The following is a 17,271-nucleotide window of genomic DNA, read 5'->3' as shown; positions in this document are numbered from 1 at the left end:
AGTTAATAACAAGAGTCTACAGCCATGCTGATGGCTCTGTGAGGTGCTTTGAGCTAAATGCTAATGTGAGAATGGCAACGATGACGATGTTAATGTTTAGCACGTATAATGTTTACCATGTTCACCATCTTACTTTAGCATAGTAACATTTGCTAATAAGCCTTAAACACAGAGTTCAGCTGAGGCATCTGTTTGTCATTAGTTTTGCTGGTATTTTGTCTGTTGACCGGTTGGGGTTAAGGGATCACCAGTGTTATTGCAATTCATCCGGAGTCGACTATAAATGTATGTACCAAATCTCATGATAATCCGCCTGATAGTTGTTGAGATATTTCAGTCTGGACCGAAGTGGTGGATCAGCTGATCGCCCGACATTACCATCCCTGAAGTCACGCCACTAACACGGCTAAAAATACAGATACTATGTTCATGTGTGTCACCTTCAACAGCGTGGGTACTTTTTGCCGCCCTGGGTTTTGCCTCTCAGGCTACAAAGCTTTCCCAACTGTTTGATTAATGCAGTCTGCAGACATTACTTGCTGAAAAATGTATGTTTTGATTTACATGTGACAATGTATCTATAATGTTTACCTAAAAGATGTGATTTTAAATCAATGAAACGGTCCATTGAAGTTCCTGGGGCCCAAGCTGATGTTGTCAAAAACGCTTATTTTGTCCACAACCCAAAGATATTCAACTTACAGTGATATGATACAGAGAGAAGAAGCAAATCCTCAAATTTGAGGGGCTGGAATGAGCAAATGTCATGACATTTTTCTTGATAAATTACATTTCATGATTCATTTTCTGTTAATCGATTAACCTTGTTTCAGTTCTAAATCAGTGCTAGGGCGGAGCTCTTGACGCAGTAATTGACTTTAGGTCATAGATGCAAATACATAATCATTTTCAGGTCTTTATTACTTATTACTTACGGATGAAGCCGTTAATAAGACAGAAATGAACATAGACCTTCAATCCAATAACTTTGTGCCTCCTCCCCCACATCTGACAGCAAACCTACGTCCTTGCCTAGCCCAGACTTTACCATGCCGCGTACATATGTTTACATTTGGTTCCTCTGTAGGCCCTTCCAGATGCGGCTGCTCTCTCTCCCCTCACAGACAGACCCGGCTTCACTTTCCACCCACTGCTGAAATAAGAGACCACAGAGGAAGTATTCTAGCATGTCTTACTTGGCATTTCCTGGTCAGGGGCTGGACAGATTCTTTCACTCCTCTTTGCCCTCACTGTCATATGTCTACCCTTAAGTTCATGGCTCTTGTGTTGTCAGTCCAGAGCAACGGCTTGCTGAGGATTTTCTTTCTTTCTTCCCAGGCACAATGTTCTCTTTGCTGCACTGTATTTAGATTTCTTTTTGCAGCTGTAAATACACACATTCTTGCCAAAATCTTGTTGGTGTGCCTTCTTCATGAGTATAATGATAGGCTGGATGGATTTTTTTTTTTCTCAGTGAGGAGCAGGAATATGAGAAATGTCATTTGCAGCGTGCTGTGTGTTCAGACAGCACATTTTGTGCTCATTAACCTTAATGAAACAAGATGGTGACACAAAAGAAATGTGTCAACTACTTTTGCTCCACACTGGTCACATTGGGTTATGTGTTCTTCCTTAATTAACAAGTACAAGTTATTACTTACATGTTAATTAATTAGCACCTCTGGATATTTTGGTGCACTTGGTCTCAGTTGGGCACAGTTCATGGTACTGTGACAGGAAACATGATTGCACAATGTTCCCTGGATGCATTTGAGCACCATCACACAGTTTCTCCACCAAGACGCTCCATAACTACATTTTCACGAAAGTACCCAAAGAAGGAAAATGTGTTACAAACATGTGGCCTTTCTTTGTGTCTCCGTGGGTTTCATCTTTGCATGTCTTGTGACTTTCCTCCCACTGGAGACATGTAGGTTCGGTTAAGTGGTGTGGATGTAAAATGTCTGTCCATGTGTCACCCGTGCAATAGACTGGTGTTTGAAGCGTGCCCTGTCGCTCCCCCAGTCTGGGAGCTGTGATCATCTCTGCCCTCCCGTGACCAAACAAATGAAAAGGCAGAAGGCGCACACACTAATGGATGGTGGTAGAAACTTTCTACAAAGGCTAATATAGCAGACACACACAGGCTATAACAGGGAGCAAAGGTGGCATGTGTGATTTTCCATTAACCCGGCGTACAAAGCAGATAGATACAGTATGTCATGTCCAGTCGGCCATAGTCTGATCTGGACATCATCTTCCAGCACTCTCACTTACATAAGCAATTATACAACTTGGAGGGAAAAGTCTTATGTGCAAGAATGTATACTTGGGGGCAGCGGGAAAAAGTTTGGAACACAACACTGACATATTATCAGTTAGCAAACATTTTTGTGTTTACAACATCCAGCAGTTATCGAGCGACATTATCGTTCATTTGAAGTTGTGTTTGTGTCCACCCTGTGAAAGTGAGTGGAATATTTGCTGTCTTTTAGCTCTGTTTTGGGTCTCTACCAACTCCTGTTTGGCTCTTTAGCTGCTAAAAGCTCCGCTATGTTCACCAGCTAGTTGTTAACTGTGTCTGTCTGTTGTTTGGTGCTGAGAAGGCGGTGCACAGTGGGTTTTTCAGAGCTTTTTTGCTGCAGCTGCTGTGGTTGAATATGATGGATAGAGAGTGTGAACCAGAGTGAACCAGAAGAGAAAAGTTGTGGGCGGGACAGATAAACAGTGAGCTGAAACTCGCTATGAAGCTCCTCTTTCACTTTTACACATTGTTTTTTTCACATTGTCGATTGATTCGTTGTTATTATAAAATTGTCAATTTGAGTCGCTTTAACTTTTTTCTAGTAGATAACGATGAACACTGACCAAAGACCTAATATTGCTCACAACATTACCTAGTAGGATTATCTGCTAAACTACTACTGTTGTGTTGATGTAAATCAAATACATGCAACAAAAACAACAAAAAAACAGAAGTAGAAAAATGCCAAAAATATGTGTGGAGAGAAATTCCACTTAACTTAATTACTTGATTACACTGTAATAATGAGGCTCATCAATGGGGCTGCAAGAGTCACCAAAAAAGAAAGGACTACTAACAGTATGTCAGCTTTGCACAATATGTTTTTACATTTTCAAAATATAGCGTTATGCTTGTGCGGAATCAATGCAGATTGGTTTAATATCTGAAATACCTTAAACCGTACTGTTCATAGATGCTTATATCATGATGTTTCACATTAAGTATACAGGAGACAAGCCTGAAAAAGAGGATGTTCACTATTTGGAAATCAATGTGTGTAAATGTCAGCCGCATCCTCTGCCACAGTAACATATATTATTAAGTGTCAAACCACATGCCATTATGTCAAAGAAAAAAAATATTTGACTGCAGTGTTTCTTGCATTTCATGTGACATTTTAGTGAATTATAGTGTTTTTTTCTGTGATATTTCCAGTGAAGCCACAGCTGAATTGTTGTAGTTATGAAAATCAGCAGTAAATGTCGGCATATGGTCACTGCGTCACTATATGAAAGAGTACAAGGCCGTCATTACATAGCTGCCACTGGCATTCAACAACCATTCAGTGAGGAATCCACCTTAGAGGGAGCAGACATGACAGTTTTTCCTCACCCTTATTCAGTGTGACTAAAAGAAATGTTGAGTTTTTGAATTAGCGGATTCTGAGAAGTGTCAGAGATCGCTAATTGAAGGGAAGCATGCCAGGAAGTTTGAGAGAAAGTGAGTACATTAGAAAGTAAAATTTAAAACTTCACTATAGGCTTTGAACATGGCAGATTGATATCAGAGCTTGTGAGAGTATCCAATCGAAGGGTTAAGTCTGAATTCATCAAACAAAAAAAAAACATAAAGCAGATGGAAACGTACGGTTGAATTGAGACATTGCTACTCATCATCTCGTTCAGGGTGAAATCATGGTGACACTCAATAAATCTTGGTGAAGGTCTTGAAGGGCCCCAAATTGTGTCTACCTGCGTCATTCCCCATAGCCAGCCCTTCTCTAAATCCTCCAATTGATCAGGCACACTATAATTACTGGCTCCAGTGGAATTACTGTCCTTTGAAGGAGGAGGGGTGCACTAATTTGAAGCCCTCTTTTTCCAGGCAGGTCTGATCCGGACTGATAATGGGGAGTTTTTCATCGAGCCCCTTGAGAAGGGCCAGCAGGACGTGGAAGTGAAGGGGCGTGTCCACGTGGTCTACCGCAGGTCGGCCATCAAGCGGGAGACGGGCCAGCGGCGGCAGGACCTCCACAATGAAGGTAGGCAAGGAGAGGGAGTGTGACGTCAGTGGAAACAGAAAGCACTGTGTGGGTTTGTGTGTGTGTGTGTGTGTGTGTGTGTGTGTGTGTGTGTGTGTGTGTGTGTGTGTGTGTGTGTGTGTGTGTGTGTGTGTGTGTGTGTGTGTGTGTGTGTGTGTGTGTGTGTGTTATGACTGTGTGTCTAAGAGTAAGTAAGTGCATATGTGTAAGTGGGCTGGAGGTTCACAATAGCAAGAATTATTTCATAGATGGATAGATATAATAGAGTGCAGCTTCACTGTCAATTAGGAGGGAAATCTGTCCTCAGATCACACATTAAAGGCACAACTGCATTAAAGAAATAGAACATTGCGTGACTGCATTTAAAGCACCAGTGGTTTTGCATGTTTTTGCCCATTTATTTCATTCATACTTTACACCACAGCAGAAAATGAAGTTCAAATGTAATTGCTATCATTTCTATATGATATGAAAATATAAGCATATTAGCATATAAGAATTTCTCCTAAAAATGAAAATGAATATGAACTGTCTAATAATTGTTCATTTAGGTTTCATTATAGTAATGAGGTACAACATGTTTTTTGTTTGTTTTTTGACACTTAAATAGATTCTAACTTAATATGACAATAATAATTAATAATAAAAATGAAAATAGTGGAGCATTTGGCATTTAGATGTTTTTTCAGGAGTTGGTGGAGAGAGAAACCAGAGCTAAAAGTAGAGTAAATATTGGACTTAAATTCCTTCATATGGCCAGAGACATGACTCCAGATGGATGCTGATGTTGCTCAGTGTGTGCTGGCCATGCAAATAGAAAACTATTTGTAAACACGTTCTCAACTTTAGAAGGTGATAAAACTGTATGTCAAAGTTGTAATCACAGCTTATTTTGCTGCCCACAGGTTGCAAAATATATTAAAAAAAACACAACCGCAGCAGCAGGTTTAATAACAGCAGCAGCTGTTCCCCTGCTGAACTACAACCTCAGACTGTGAGCCTAACTATACCATGATGTTTATTTTCTTATTTATCTGTACATATGACCCTGCTACGTACATTCTATTCCGCAATTTCATCCTAACCCATGATATTATCATTTATTTATATTTCTCTACCATTTATTTATAATAATAATAATAATAATTTGTTTTACATGTACTTTGTGCAATGGCAACAAAAAACAAAGATCTAATATAAAACAGACATTGATTTACACACTGAAATGAAATGAATGGAAACCTTAAGACACACCAGTAGAGTCGCTTAACCTTGCAGCGTTTGGTGTGTCTCTTTAAAGGCTCATTTATGCTTCCTTTACGTACAAAAATAGATGCGTACGCTTTAAACGTTATAACCGTCACTGACCACACAGTGAGGTTAAACAATGCATCCACTAGAGGGCGCCAGCTCAAATCCAGTCCCCATCCAATCTCCATCCAGCTGTTCTGTAGTGTTGTCTATCCCTGTGCCCCAGCGAGGTATCATCATATACTGTATATGTTTATAATTTCTCACCAACTCGCACAATCCTTCCTCAAAAAGTTCTGCCATTTTCCAAAGTGTTCTTCTTCGTTGTGTTTTGCTAGTCTGGCTTGACCTTTGGGCTACACTGCTTGACACCGCCCCCCACGGTTTCTGGTGGTACTGCTACTTTTGGTCCGTATCTGTAAGCTTCCAGGATACGTGCAGAAATACACACGAAATGAATGGACAGTGTACGGACAGAAGGCTCCATCCGTATCCGTATGCGTATCTGGCGTGGAGCATAAAAGAGCCTTAACTCTGCAGCTTTTAAAAGCCCTATAACTGCTCTATGTGTATTAGCACATGAGGCAGTGCTCACTAAACCACCTGGTGAAGTGAAGGAATGCTGGGCTCCAATGGTAGTACTGGGGGGAGCCAGTGTGGAGAGAGAGGGTGGTAGGGGGTGGGGTGGGGTGGGGTGGGGTGGGGGGGGTGACCTTTCCTTCACAGTCAAATGACCAAACTCCATCATGAATTCCTCTTCTGCTCCTTCCTTGCTACAACAATAGCTTGAGCATCTGGTGGAAGATTTTCGCTATACACACTAATTCACTCACATTTCCCATTGTCTGCAACTTGTAAAAACCTGATGTATGGGTGTTTTCATTTTACTCCACAGCCGTCTCGCTCTCGTAGATCCCGCGCAACAATTTTAATCAAGTCTCTCATTCACATTTTCCAAGTAATTTTTTTTTTTTTTTTCACCGCCATTGTGAAATCCGTTTTGCTCATTTTTGTCTTTACAGGCTACATTCTTCTATAAAGTAATGCAGCTGTCTGACGTTGGATCTGCATCCAGCTTGTGAAAAGCTTTGAATAATGTTGCCATATTTACCTTTTCCATTCCTATACCTGTGAATAGTAAAACAATACCTTGAGTCACTGGCTCACTCTTGTAAGATGTTATTCTGAGAGGAAAGCTTTAGTGTCCTGTATGTGCGGTGTTGCTCAGACTGTTACGCCTTTGTTTGTTTTGTGTTTTTTTTTGTCTGTCAGATATTTTTCCTTCACAGTACTGTTCATTCAGGCTTAAAACAGGTGATGGGGCTTTTTCCACACTAGCTAACAGTCTGTAGAATAATCTTCCCACAGCAAGTCAAAATTTCACATGAAGTGAAATGACTTTTACGCTCCATCAATCTCATTTACAGTCCCTAGCCATGCTTCAGTCATTGTTATATAAGAATATGTGGTATTAATTACAGTTATAGCTTTGCAAACAATTATTTTGTTTATTTCTTATGAAAAATTGTTCAATCTTTGCAGTTATTGTAATTTGCTCTACCGTAACTGTTGCTCATCGGCCTATGTTGTCACTCTGTGCAGGACAACATGTTGTGCATTTATGCTCTTATCTATATTTATTTAGAATAAATAGCTTTTCAGGAGATTTACCTGGAGCCAGCTGATATAATGGGTTTTTACAAAACACGGCATTTATATTTGTTTTCATTTTTCTGCACTCTATTTCTGAAAAAAGCCTTGTTCAGTGGATTATGCATAATCTGTCATATCTCCGTTTGTATCTGGGACGCTTGAATCAGTACCGTCTTTACAAAAGATTGCAATAATTCATAGCTTCCAGCAACACGCCAGGCTTTTATGATGCATGAATGTTTGAACAAGGGAATTTACTGCCAGACATGTTCTTCCTACGATTACATGTGAGCATATTATTACCCCCATCAAAGAAATGGGTTTGTTTATGTGTTCGGTTATTCATGTAACAGAACGTCACAAATTTGCAACAGATTTGAATGAAAATCTGGTCTGCTGATAATAATTACCGCATGTATCTCATAAATGTCTATTACTGTGCGTGTTTTCATGCAGATCCAGGTGTAGACTAAACATTTTTAAAACATTGTGACTGTGCAGCTTTGGCAGTGATGCACTCTCTCTGAGTGCTTTCTGTTTATTGCCCCTGTGGTGTTTGTTTCACTTGATAGCAATTCAATTTTCATTTTATCAAGTGTGTGTTCCAAACGTGTGAATCATTACATGTCACCTTCTTTTCCTCTGACATCTCATCTCGCAAGATCTGTTTCAGCTCACAGTTTGTGACATTGCCTGAATTTGTAGAATCCAAATTCACACAGTTTAAATATTTTATTTATTTTTTTTTTTTGTCTGTGTGTGTGTGTTTTCATATCTGACATACAAAGCCACAGATGCTTTATGACATGAATGAATTGTTTGGAATTGGTGTGACCCATTTGGGATTCACTCTCTGAATGCACATAAAGTTTGGCTGAATGTGGACCGGAGAAGAAATAGACCTCTGACTCTTTAGGCCAACGATTTATGAGTCTGAGGGGAGGATTTTGACTGGAAGTCTGCAGCCCAGTCACATTCCCAAAGGACTCCCCCTGCTCATCCTGGGACTCAAAGACAGATTTTTTTTTTTATGTCGAGTTTGACGCTGATATATATCACTGCACAGAAGCCGAAATAAGAGAAGAAATATCATACATGCGCGTCATGGGTCCCGCAGTGTCTTCATTGACTTGTTTATGTGCTGGTCATATTTTGCAGTTGGTGACTTTGGGATCGCTGACCTCCCCGCGGCTCTGGATCTTGTCGAGCATAAACTGTCTGAGTCTGAGCGCAAGAGGAGGCACGCGAAGAAAGACGACTACAACATCGAGGTGCTGCTGGCGGTGGACGACTCTGTGGTGCGCTTCCACGGCAAGGAGCATGTGCAGAATTACGTTCTCACACTCATGAACATAGTAAGTCTGTATGATTTTGGTAGAAAATGCTCATCAGATACTCACCACCTGCTGCCTGTTTCCAACATGAAATATTATCTATCTATTATTTTCAGTATTGATTGATCTGCAGATTATTTGGTCTATGAAATCATACAATTGGTTATAAAATTGTATTCTGTATATCCATAAATACCAATCACAACTTCCTAAAGTCCTAGGTGAGTCCAAAAATCGAAAGATATTTAAATTGCTGTGAGATAATACAAAGAAAGTCACTTTTGCTTGGAAAATGAACTAATTATCATAGAGCTGCAGATTCATTTCCTTGACATTGCAGCTGTATAAGTATCCCTGTGGCTGAGTTTGTCGATCTTGTTTTTATTTACCTGTTGAGATATTTTCGCCTCCTTGTCCTCCCTGACATCAGACCTTGCCACACTTCTCCCCAGACCCCCGCTTTCTTTAGCTGTTTATGGATTACCACTGAGATGAGGGGGAAAAAAGAAACTCTCAGCTCATTCATTACGGGTTCCACCAGCTCCTACCACCCTAATCTACTTACTGGGCCCAAATCCCCCAAGTCAGATTTTCACAGGGTGCTGGTTTCACTCTGTAACAGTTACCATTTGGACCCTGCATGGTGGTCTGATTAGCTGCACTAGACCAATTAGAAAGTTGACTGGGAGCTGTGCTGGGCAGTCATGGAAACCAGTGCCAGAAGTCCGCTTGCACTGCCAAGCTCTGCTTACATGGAGTGATGTGTTTATTTAATTAGGATATTACATTCACATTCTGTCCCCAAATGTCTTCAGCAGGGAGAAATGTCTGATTTTTAATGACCGTTGCTGATTATATATTATACTATGAAGTGGCTGTGAGAGCGCGTTCTATAATTGTCAGTCCTCCTAAGTTTTTTAGGCACTTACAAGTGTTTCAGACCAATTGCAGCAAAATAATTTGAGGAAATCCTTAGAGATTAAATTGAATGGGCAAAGAAGTGGAATCAAGTAAAATTATATCCATATAACCTCCTTTATGCTGAGTAAAATATGATGAGAGAAACGTGCAACTCCCAGAAAGAAAAGTGCAGTTTAAACAAACGAGGGTCAAAACTCTTTAGTTCCACTCGTAAGCCACAGGCTTGCTGTGTCTGAAAGAGCTCTGCCCACTCAAATCCCTCTGAATCCCTGCTCCGTGGCTGCAGAATGTGTAGTACCACCTGGAGAAACTCTCCCTGAGGGATTGATTACTGAACATCCTGTCTGCGCGAAGCCAAGGTGACTGCTGAGGTGCCTGCCGCACAATGGCCGTGTTGTTTGAGCGCCGACCAGGTTTTGTCCACATCGATGTGATGCTGTACACAAGCCAGTGACACCTAGCGCCTGTAGCCCACAGCTGCTTCTCTCATTTTTAGCCACAACAGTCCCAATCCAGCTCTCCGTGTGCTCCTCCTGGTTTTGTAATTATCCCTGTATATGTGGGGTTAACCCATCCCTCAGCAGGACTCACCAAAAAGCTTTTCAAAGGTTCAATGCATAAACCTGAGTCCTTTCAGGAAAGAAATTTTTACTTCTGTGTTTACAAAACTTGCCACGCAACTTTTATGATGCTATTTTTTGATGCTTTCCTAATTTGTCCAAAGAGCTTCTCTGTTTCAGTTCCGGCATGTATATAGGTCAGCATGGACCAGTCTAGGAATTTGAGTTCCTAACAAATCTGGGAGAATTTGGGGTCACTCGAGTGCTCTTTACAGCATTTATTGACCTGAAAAGGCTCCTGTGAATGGAATATTTGCTTAAATGCCTTGGGTGTAACCCTGCTTCCCAGAGCAAATTTAAACTTAAGCCAAGATAGCCTTTCTTTAGTGGCAGAGCTTTTGTTCTACATGGTCATAATTTTTCCCCAGAGAAAGGTAACTGACGCACACTTGTGGGTGTTTTTAGCAAAGAAGTAGCACTAGCAGTTATTTTGTTTGCTATAGCTGAACCTTCCGGACATGTCAGTCTCTTATGAGTTTGCATAAGAACGGATACTGAAATTTTGAGGTTTGACAGTATCACTTTTCATATTAAAGGTCCCATATTGTTCTGTAACTTTGTGATGTCACAACTATACAGTCACTGCCCTCAACTATGTCCCCAGCACGTCCCACCTGGACCCACCAGGATTTGATGTTGTTTTTGTGTTTACCCGAAATCTGCTAGATTTTTATTTATTCAGTCACTCAGAAAGCAGTCAGCCAATCAGAAGAGAGGCTCCAAAGCTCTGAGGTCTGTATGTTCATATTGGTGTCAGGGTTTTTATTTTCATAAAGCACAGCAATACTTGATCTGTTTGCATATGCTTTCATCATTAGCAGCAGGAGAGATTTAAGCTTTCAGACAGAAATAACATCACAGCTGTTGGGTGGCCCTGCTGCCTCATTAATGAAAACATTGGACTTCACCTCAGGGCTCTTGTGAATTGTCCAGCCACACCAATTAATCGATGACCTTTGGTAGATCAGCGTTGCATGTTATTGACAGGCTGAGAGGTGATCAACGGAAAAGTGATACTAACAACAGTATGATCAGTTTGATTTTACACTAATATTGTGAAGCGTGTAGAATTCATTTATTGTAGCCCTTTGCAGCTTGTAATGCAAGCAACCTTTATTTCAATTGTACCTTTGGTATAAGAAATGCTATTAAAGGAACATATTTTGAATTAAAACACCCAATTTGTTACTCAATTTGAGTAACAAATGTGTAAAGATTATTTTTAAATATGGCATTGACCGTTGATATTACGCTGAATGGGAGGCTGTTCGTAATGTTGTAGCTGCCACAGTGAAAGAATGATGTTCCTTTGGTTTTAGCCTGGATCAAATACATATACATAGGTTTTACCTCCAGATTTTGGGCTTTAAAGATCAGAGGTGAGGGAGACAAACGGTAGAAAGGTTGAAGAGTGATGAAAAGCGCCTGAAACATGTGGGTAAAGTTGTGGAGCTGTCATATAACATATTGATTCGTGAGTTTTAGAGGGGCTGGTTTACAGATTTGTTTTTTAGCTTTGGAGAGAGCCATGCTATTTGTTTTCCCTTGTTTGCTGTCTTTGTACTAAGCCAAGCTCACCATATTTTGATATATTATGATACAGACATAAGAGTGGTCTGAACGTCTAACTGTATTCTGTAAATATGCTAATTGATTGGATAATGCCATTCAGTCTTTAAAAGCAGGAAGGCTCTGGTACGTGGATATTGTTAAGACTTTATACATAACACATGGTTGGGTATCCTCAATGTAACAGTGGTGACCATGAGGCAGTGTAGTGAATAGAACTGAACCCTGTGGAATCCCAAACAAAATAAGGAAAGGAAGAAACGGAATTACCAGCTGCCACTTTAAACACCTTGTTGAATAAGAAAACCAATTTAACGTAGTTCCATTTACACCCACCTAGTGCTCTCTTGTCTGACGAGTAAAATGGCATCACCGGGGGCATCGATGGCTACTCTTAAAGCCAGTGATGTTAAAATGATGTGACGATCACAGTCTGCACTCGTAAGGACGTAATTTGTGACAAGCAGCACTGCACTGTTGGTGAAAGCCAGATGGAAATTTGATGGAGAGATGGAAAAAAAAATGATAAGAGTATCTGTATGGAAGTTTTTTTTGTAATTGCTATATTTATCAGTGCAGTTCAGTCAGTTGTCCTGTCTAATATTAAAGGGTCAGTAATGTGCATGGTTACACCACGGAGGTGTTGAACTCTAAGATCTCTGGAACTTTATTATGATGTAACATTCATGTATTTTATGGCCACCAGTTTAAATTATTTCAACTTCTTTTTTGAGAAATCATGTTTTATCTGTTATTTTGGCATAGCTAGCTGCTCTAAATACTATAATACCCATGAGCCCCGTCTACCATTGTTCTGGAGCAGAAGAGGTGTGAATTAGAGCAGCAGAGAATTCAAAACCCTGAGTTGTTTCAAATGGGAACTAAACACAGTGTCATTGTTGCCTAATTCATCTAAAATTAACCCAGAATTCAAAAGTGAAATAATTTAAGATGCAAATTATATTATCAATTTTTTATAACAGCACAATCTTTAGCTTCAGATGTTAGCTGTACAGCAAAAAGATGCTCTGCGATTGAATCTTGACAATTTCCCCTAAAGTTTTTAACTACTTATCTCCAAAATTCAGATGTTTTGAAATACAGTTTTTATAATGTTTTGTAGTGTGAGAGTTTTATGCTGATGTAAACTTTGGCAGGGACTCAAGTCAGGTAACATTGTCTGTGAAAGAAATGAATGGTACTTTTACTTCTGGAACCAGGCTCTCCTTCCACTCACAGGGATAACTGAGAAAATATATGGAATTTTTGTAATTGTGGTGAACTGACCCTTTAATAGTTAAATAGTTTTAACTTGGTAGGAAGTTGCAGAAGAAAGCTGAGCTGATATGATAAGAGTGTTTAATAAAACCTAAGTAGATGAGGGTAATAAAATGCTGCATAAAAGATGAAGATGACGATAAATAATACCATGATGTGGGATAAAATTATTTTCTTTGATGACGTGCCAAGTTAAATATGAGTTTGTCACACTCACAGCATCAAACCCACATGCCTTAAATTGCCAGCTGTAAAACATATGTTTCCTCTCAGTAACAAGTTCACAAGTCACGTGGAGTTATGTGAGGGTGGTTTGTGAAGCTAAGTGACCATGTTTACCAGTCGAGAGTGGCCCCGGTCTGTTTGTCACGTTGTTAATTGCGATCCATAACCAACACGTCCCAACTGAATGACCTGCTGATTTATGGGGAGAGAAATATTCACCCCTTTATTTTCCTCTGAACTTTAATTTTCAACCGCAAAGCGAAGCAGCTGATTGACTTTATGGGGCCGACATGTAGAGACTATTTCATGAAAATAAAACACACTCATGTGGGAATTGGACTTGGGATTTGAATGGGATCCTAGCCTGGCCCTGGGTTAAGCATTTACATACCACAGCATTATTATAAGGCCAAATAGCAGTTGACACATTTCTGGGTCAGGCTTCGTTGCTATTGCATAATAATGTTGGTTTCATTGGATGGTTGCCAATATCTTAACAACATATTTCATCATGATTCCAAGCTTGTTATAAGAGATGAAAAAAAAAAAACCCCTCCCCCATGGTTAGGTGGCTGCTCCTGAGGCACTGCACCTCACAAATAAAATCTCTGACTACATGACCAAGAACATCATTTATCTTCTCTTAAAAGTAAAATACTGATCCCCAAACAGCATCGGTGCTCAGTTTGGGGGAAAGCTGTATCCACCCATGTCTCTGTTACGTCTCTTATCTTCTCTGTGCCCTTGGCAACCCTTTGGCTGTTGTGGTAAACATGAGCTCACAGTCTGCAGTTTGACAATGTCACTGGACAGATTTGTGGGAAGCAACCTTTTAATTTTTTTGCTTTTCAAACATTTTGAAGCCATTATTCAGTATTCTTCAGTACGTCATTACTAATAAACCGCCATTTATTTCTTGGCACTGTATCCCTTGGAATCTTGTTCGTTAGAAAGTTAGAAATGAACCCAAAGACCCCACACTAAGTTTAGGTTTTTTTAGTTGCAGCACTATATTTTTCTTCCCACAGACTTTGGCTGCAGTTTGTTTGTGTTAATGCTCTGCCTTGAGGATAGCCATTGTGCTTGATTGTGTTACTGGCCTGTACGTGCTCTGCAAGCTCAATACTGTGAGACGTTTTCAGTCACCTTCATTAAATGTACTGTGGTCCTTTCATCTCTCAGATCAGTGACAGATACTGTTCATTTCCTTTCAGGTTGATGAAATCTACCATGATGAATCTTTGGGCACCAACATCAACATTGTCCTTGTCCGCATGATCATGGTCGGGTACCGCCAGGTGAGCTATGTCACACATTGTTATTTTCTATATGTGAAAATACAATTGCAAACATTCTTCAAGCTAAAGACATTTGGTGCAGGACTGGGTTTGAAACCAGACATAATTCCATATGTTGCATGCCACTGTCGATTCAGTGATCTCAACAATGATCGAAACCTATACAATATTACGCTGCTGTTACTGCCGTCCACCACTGAATAGAAAGATAATAGAACATCACACACTACATCAACCAATGAAAAAGATGTCAGTATACTGAATCAGGGCCTGAAGAAGGATACAATAACCCTCCACCCCTTCAAAATAAAAGGTTTAATGTTGACAGGAACAACTAACTAACCATTTATGACAAAATTAAAAATGACTCAAATAAAAAATAATACTACAACCAACAATACATAATTGAAATAAATACTACTGTTTTGATACAGTGTAATTCATATGAACAGTACAAAACTCTTTTTAACACAAGTTATGGTGTGATGTGATGATGAAATGTGTTAATTAGTGACCCTTAAAGGTGCTGATAGGGGGATGTTGTTAACAAGCTAGCTGTTACCCCCCTGGTTTCAGTCTTTACGCTAAGATAAGCTAACCAGCTGCTGGCTGTAGCTTCATTGGTATCAACAGCGGTGTCAATCTTCTCATCTAATCTCGTCTTTTTGGCCAAAATGTCCAACTATTCCTCTAAGACTATTTCACATAATGTGCTTACATGTAACTGGGTTACAGTTGGCTTTCTGCAGTAATTTGATTTTTCTAATGTCATGTATATGAGAAACCAAGCGTCAGATAACAGGGTAGGAGATTAGAGAAACCTGAGCTACTTTTTTCCTGTAGAAAGACAATTTCTTGTCCATGTATATATGTATGTGGGTTTCTAATCTGCCTTTTATATGAGAGCATGTGAATGACAAAGATTTAAGACGGAGGGGCAGTGTCACTGTGGAAGGAGGGCAGCAGAATCAAAAGAAAAGATCATTACATGTTGCGATACATGGACCTAATTATTCAGAATGGCCTTCTGTCTTGTGTGCATGATAATGCACTGAATGATTTGATGACCACTACAAAACCCAGGAGCTAACTTACCAAAAAAAAGGTTTGTTATATATCTGAAATATGTTGGGTGTATCTGTGGTTAAACTAAGACATAAAAATAAAAAGAGAGAGCTCACATTTTTAATGTATTCATGGGGCCCTCTGGTTGGTAACGCGCCTTAGCAGCGTATGCTTTGATTACGCCTTGAGCTAGAATCTGTTCTGCACTCGCTGTTTGATTGACAGGTGCAATTTTGGAAGCACCACTGTAAGAAAATCAACAACACCGAAGATGATGCAAAAAAAAAAAGAAAATCCCAACATATTTAATCACAGTGCCAAAGACCTGTCAGGTGAACTTTAGGTGAGAAGCTGAGAGGTGCATAATACATAATACTGATAACGCTCATTGCTGCATACATACTGTACGTTAGCTCAGTCAGCAGGGACTGATACTCTGCTTATGAAATAGACAAATGAAATGTAATACAGAGCACAAACATACTGAAAAAGTCCCATCCAGCTTTTATTACCATTTTATCACCTCAATGCTTGTCATTTCTAATTGTTTGCTGGTGATCATAGTAAAAAACATGCCCAGTATTTGCATTTTATTGTACGGTATGTATATACGAATTTGCTTTTTCCCTTCCAACATTGCTGCAAAAGTTACTAACCATTCTATACACGGCGACAGACACCACATTATTTGCTGTACTCATGTGTCCATCTTTCCTCAAGTGACTTTTAATCCACATAACTGACTGATGCTGCCCAGAGAGACTTTGCATTTGGCCCGACCTGTCTGGTTGCCAAAGCAGAGAGCTTCTGTTTACACAGCACCAATTAGATGAGCTCAAACATGTTGAGTGTGTCACCAGCCCTGCTTGCAGCACACACTGAAAGAAGACAGCTTTCTTTTTCTCCTGGCCTCATCTGCGTATGAGCAGTGTTGTTGTTGTCAGTCACCGCTCTATTTCATCCTCGACTGAGTTTTATTGTCCAGTTGGATGTGACAGAACAGAAGAATAATTCCATTTCCACTTTTTATTTGTTCTGCTGTTTCTAGCAGAACAGTTTCCACTTGGAAATCATCTGTCTGCAATCGTTGTTCGGCTGTGACACCCCGTGCCAGCTTGAGAAAGAACACACACACGTGGCAGGTTTTTATGTTCAAAATGCAAATCGGGTACTTTTGGGAACACGTCGAGCAGAAGAGAAACAAGGTCTGCTCACTGTGCCATTTTTGGAATTGAGGTTATACACACACACATATCTGAAAGAAGTGCCATTCAAATTGAAATGAGGACTTCATTTCACTTGTAATGGTGGTGCCAATCAGCCTGCCTCTCATCACAAAACCACTGGGCAGTTCAAAGAAAGGGGAATTTTAAACCCTTTTGATGTACAAACCATTAATTTATCTATAATTACTGGAAATAATCCAGTAATACCCAAGCAACATAGATGTGATGATGAGTAATCAAGCGGTACAATGACAATTATTCTAAGATTTTATTGAGCTACCACATGTTTTTGAAAAGGCACAGGAGCTATGTTCAATACAAATGAGAGCTTTCACACTTTCTACATTAAAAATTTCTTATTTTAATTAAATTTCTAAGCTTTCAGTAAAACTATTAGATAATAATCTATTCTCAGTCTGTTGTCTTCGTCACAGTCATGAGCATAAAAAGGAATAAGGGAGGAAAAGATTTGATGAATTCAGTATGGTTTTCAGCTGTACTGCTCCAGTATGTCAGACAGTTGGTATGATTTCAATGTAAGAGTG

At 39.8% G+C, this 17,271-nt stretch overlaps 1 protein-coding gene across 2 annotated transcripts in view; it reads left to right on the top strand.

Moving 5' to 3' along the window:
- LOC130162802 (A disintegrin and metalloproteinase with thrombospondin motifs 14) overlaps positions 1–17,271 on the top strand; it is a 52,240-nt gene that overhangs the window by 11,094 nt on the left and 23,875 nt on the right. For both annotated transcript variants that reach the window (XM_056366638.1, XM_056366637.1), the window contains exons 3-5: positions 4,130–4,286; positions 8,349–8,545; positions 14,352–14,435. In XM_056366638.1, the coding sequence (XP_056222613.1) occupies positions 4,130–4,286; positions 8,349–8,545; positions 14,352–14,435 (438 nt within the window). The remainder of the gene's footprint in view (positions 1–4,129; positions 4,287–8,348; positions 8,546–14,351; positions 14,436–17,271) is intronic.

This window comes from Seriola aureovittata, chromosome 21, assembly GCF_021018895.1.
Source record: "Seriola aureovittata isolate HTS-2021-v1 ecotype China chromosome 21, ASM2101889v1, whole genome shotgun sequence".
Lineage (NCBI taxonomy): Eukaryota > Metazoa > Chordata > Actinopteri > Carangiformes > Carangidae > Seriola > Seriola aureovittata.
This window is presented reverse-complemented; position numbering and strand designations above follow the sequence as displayed.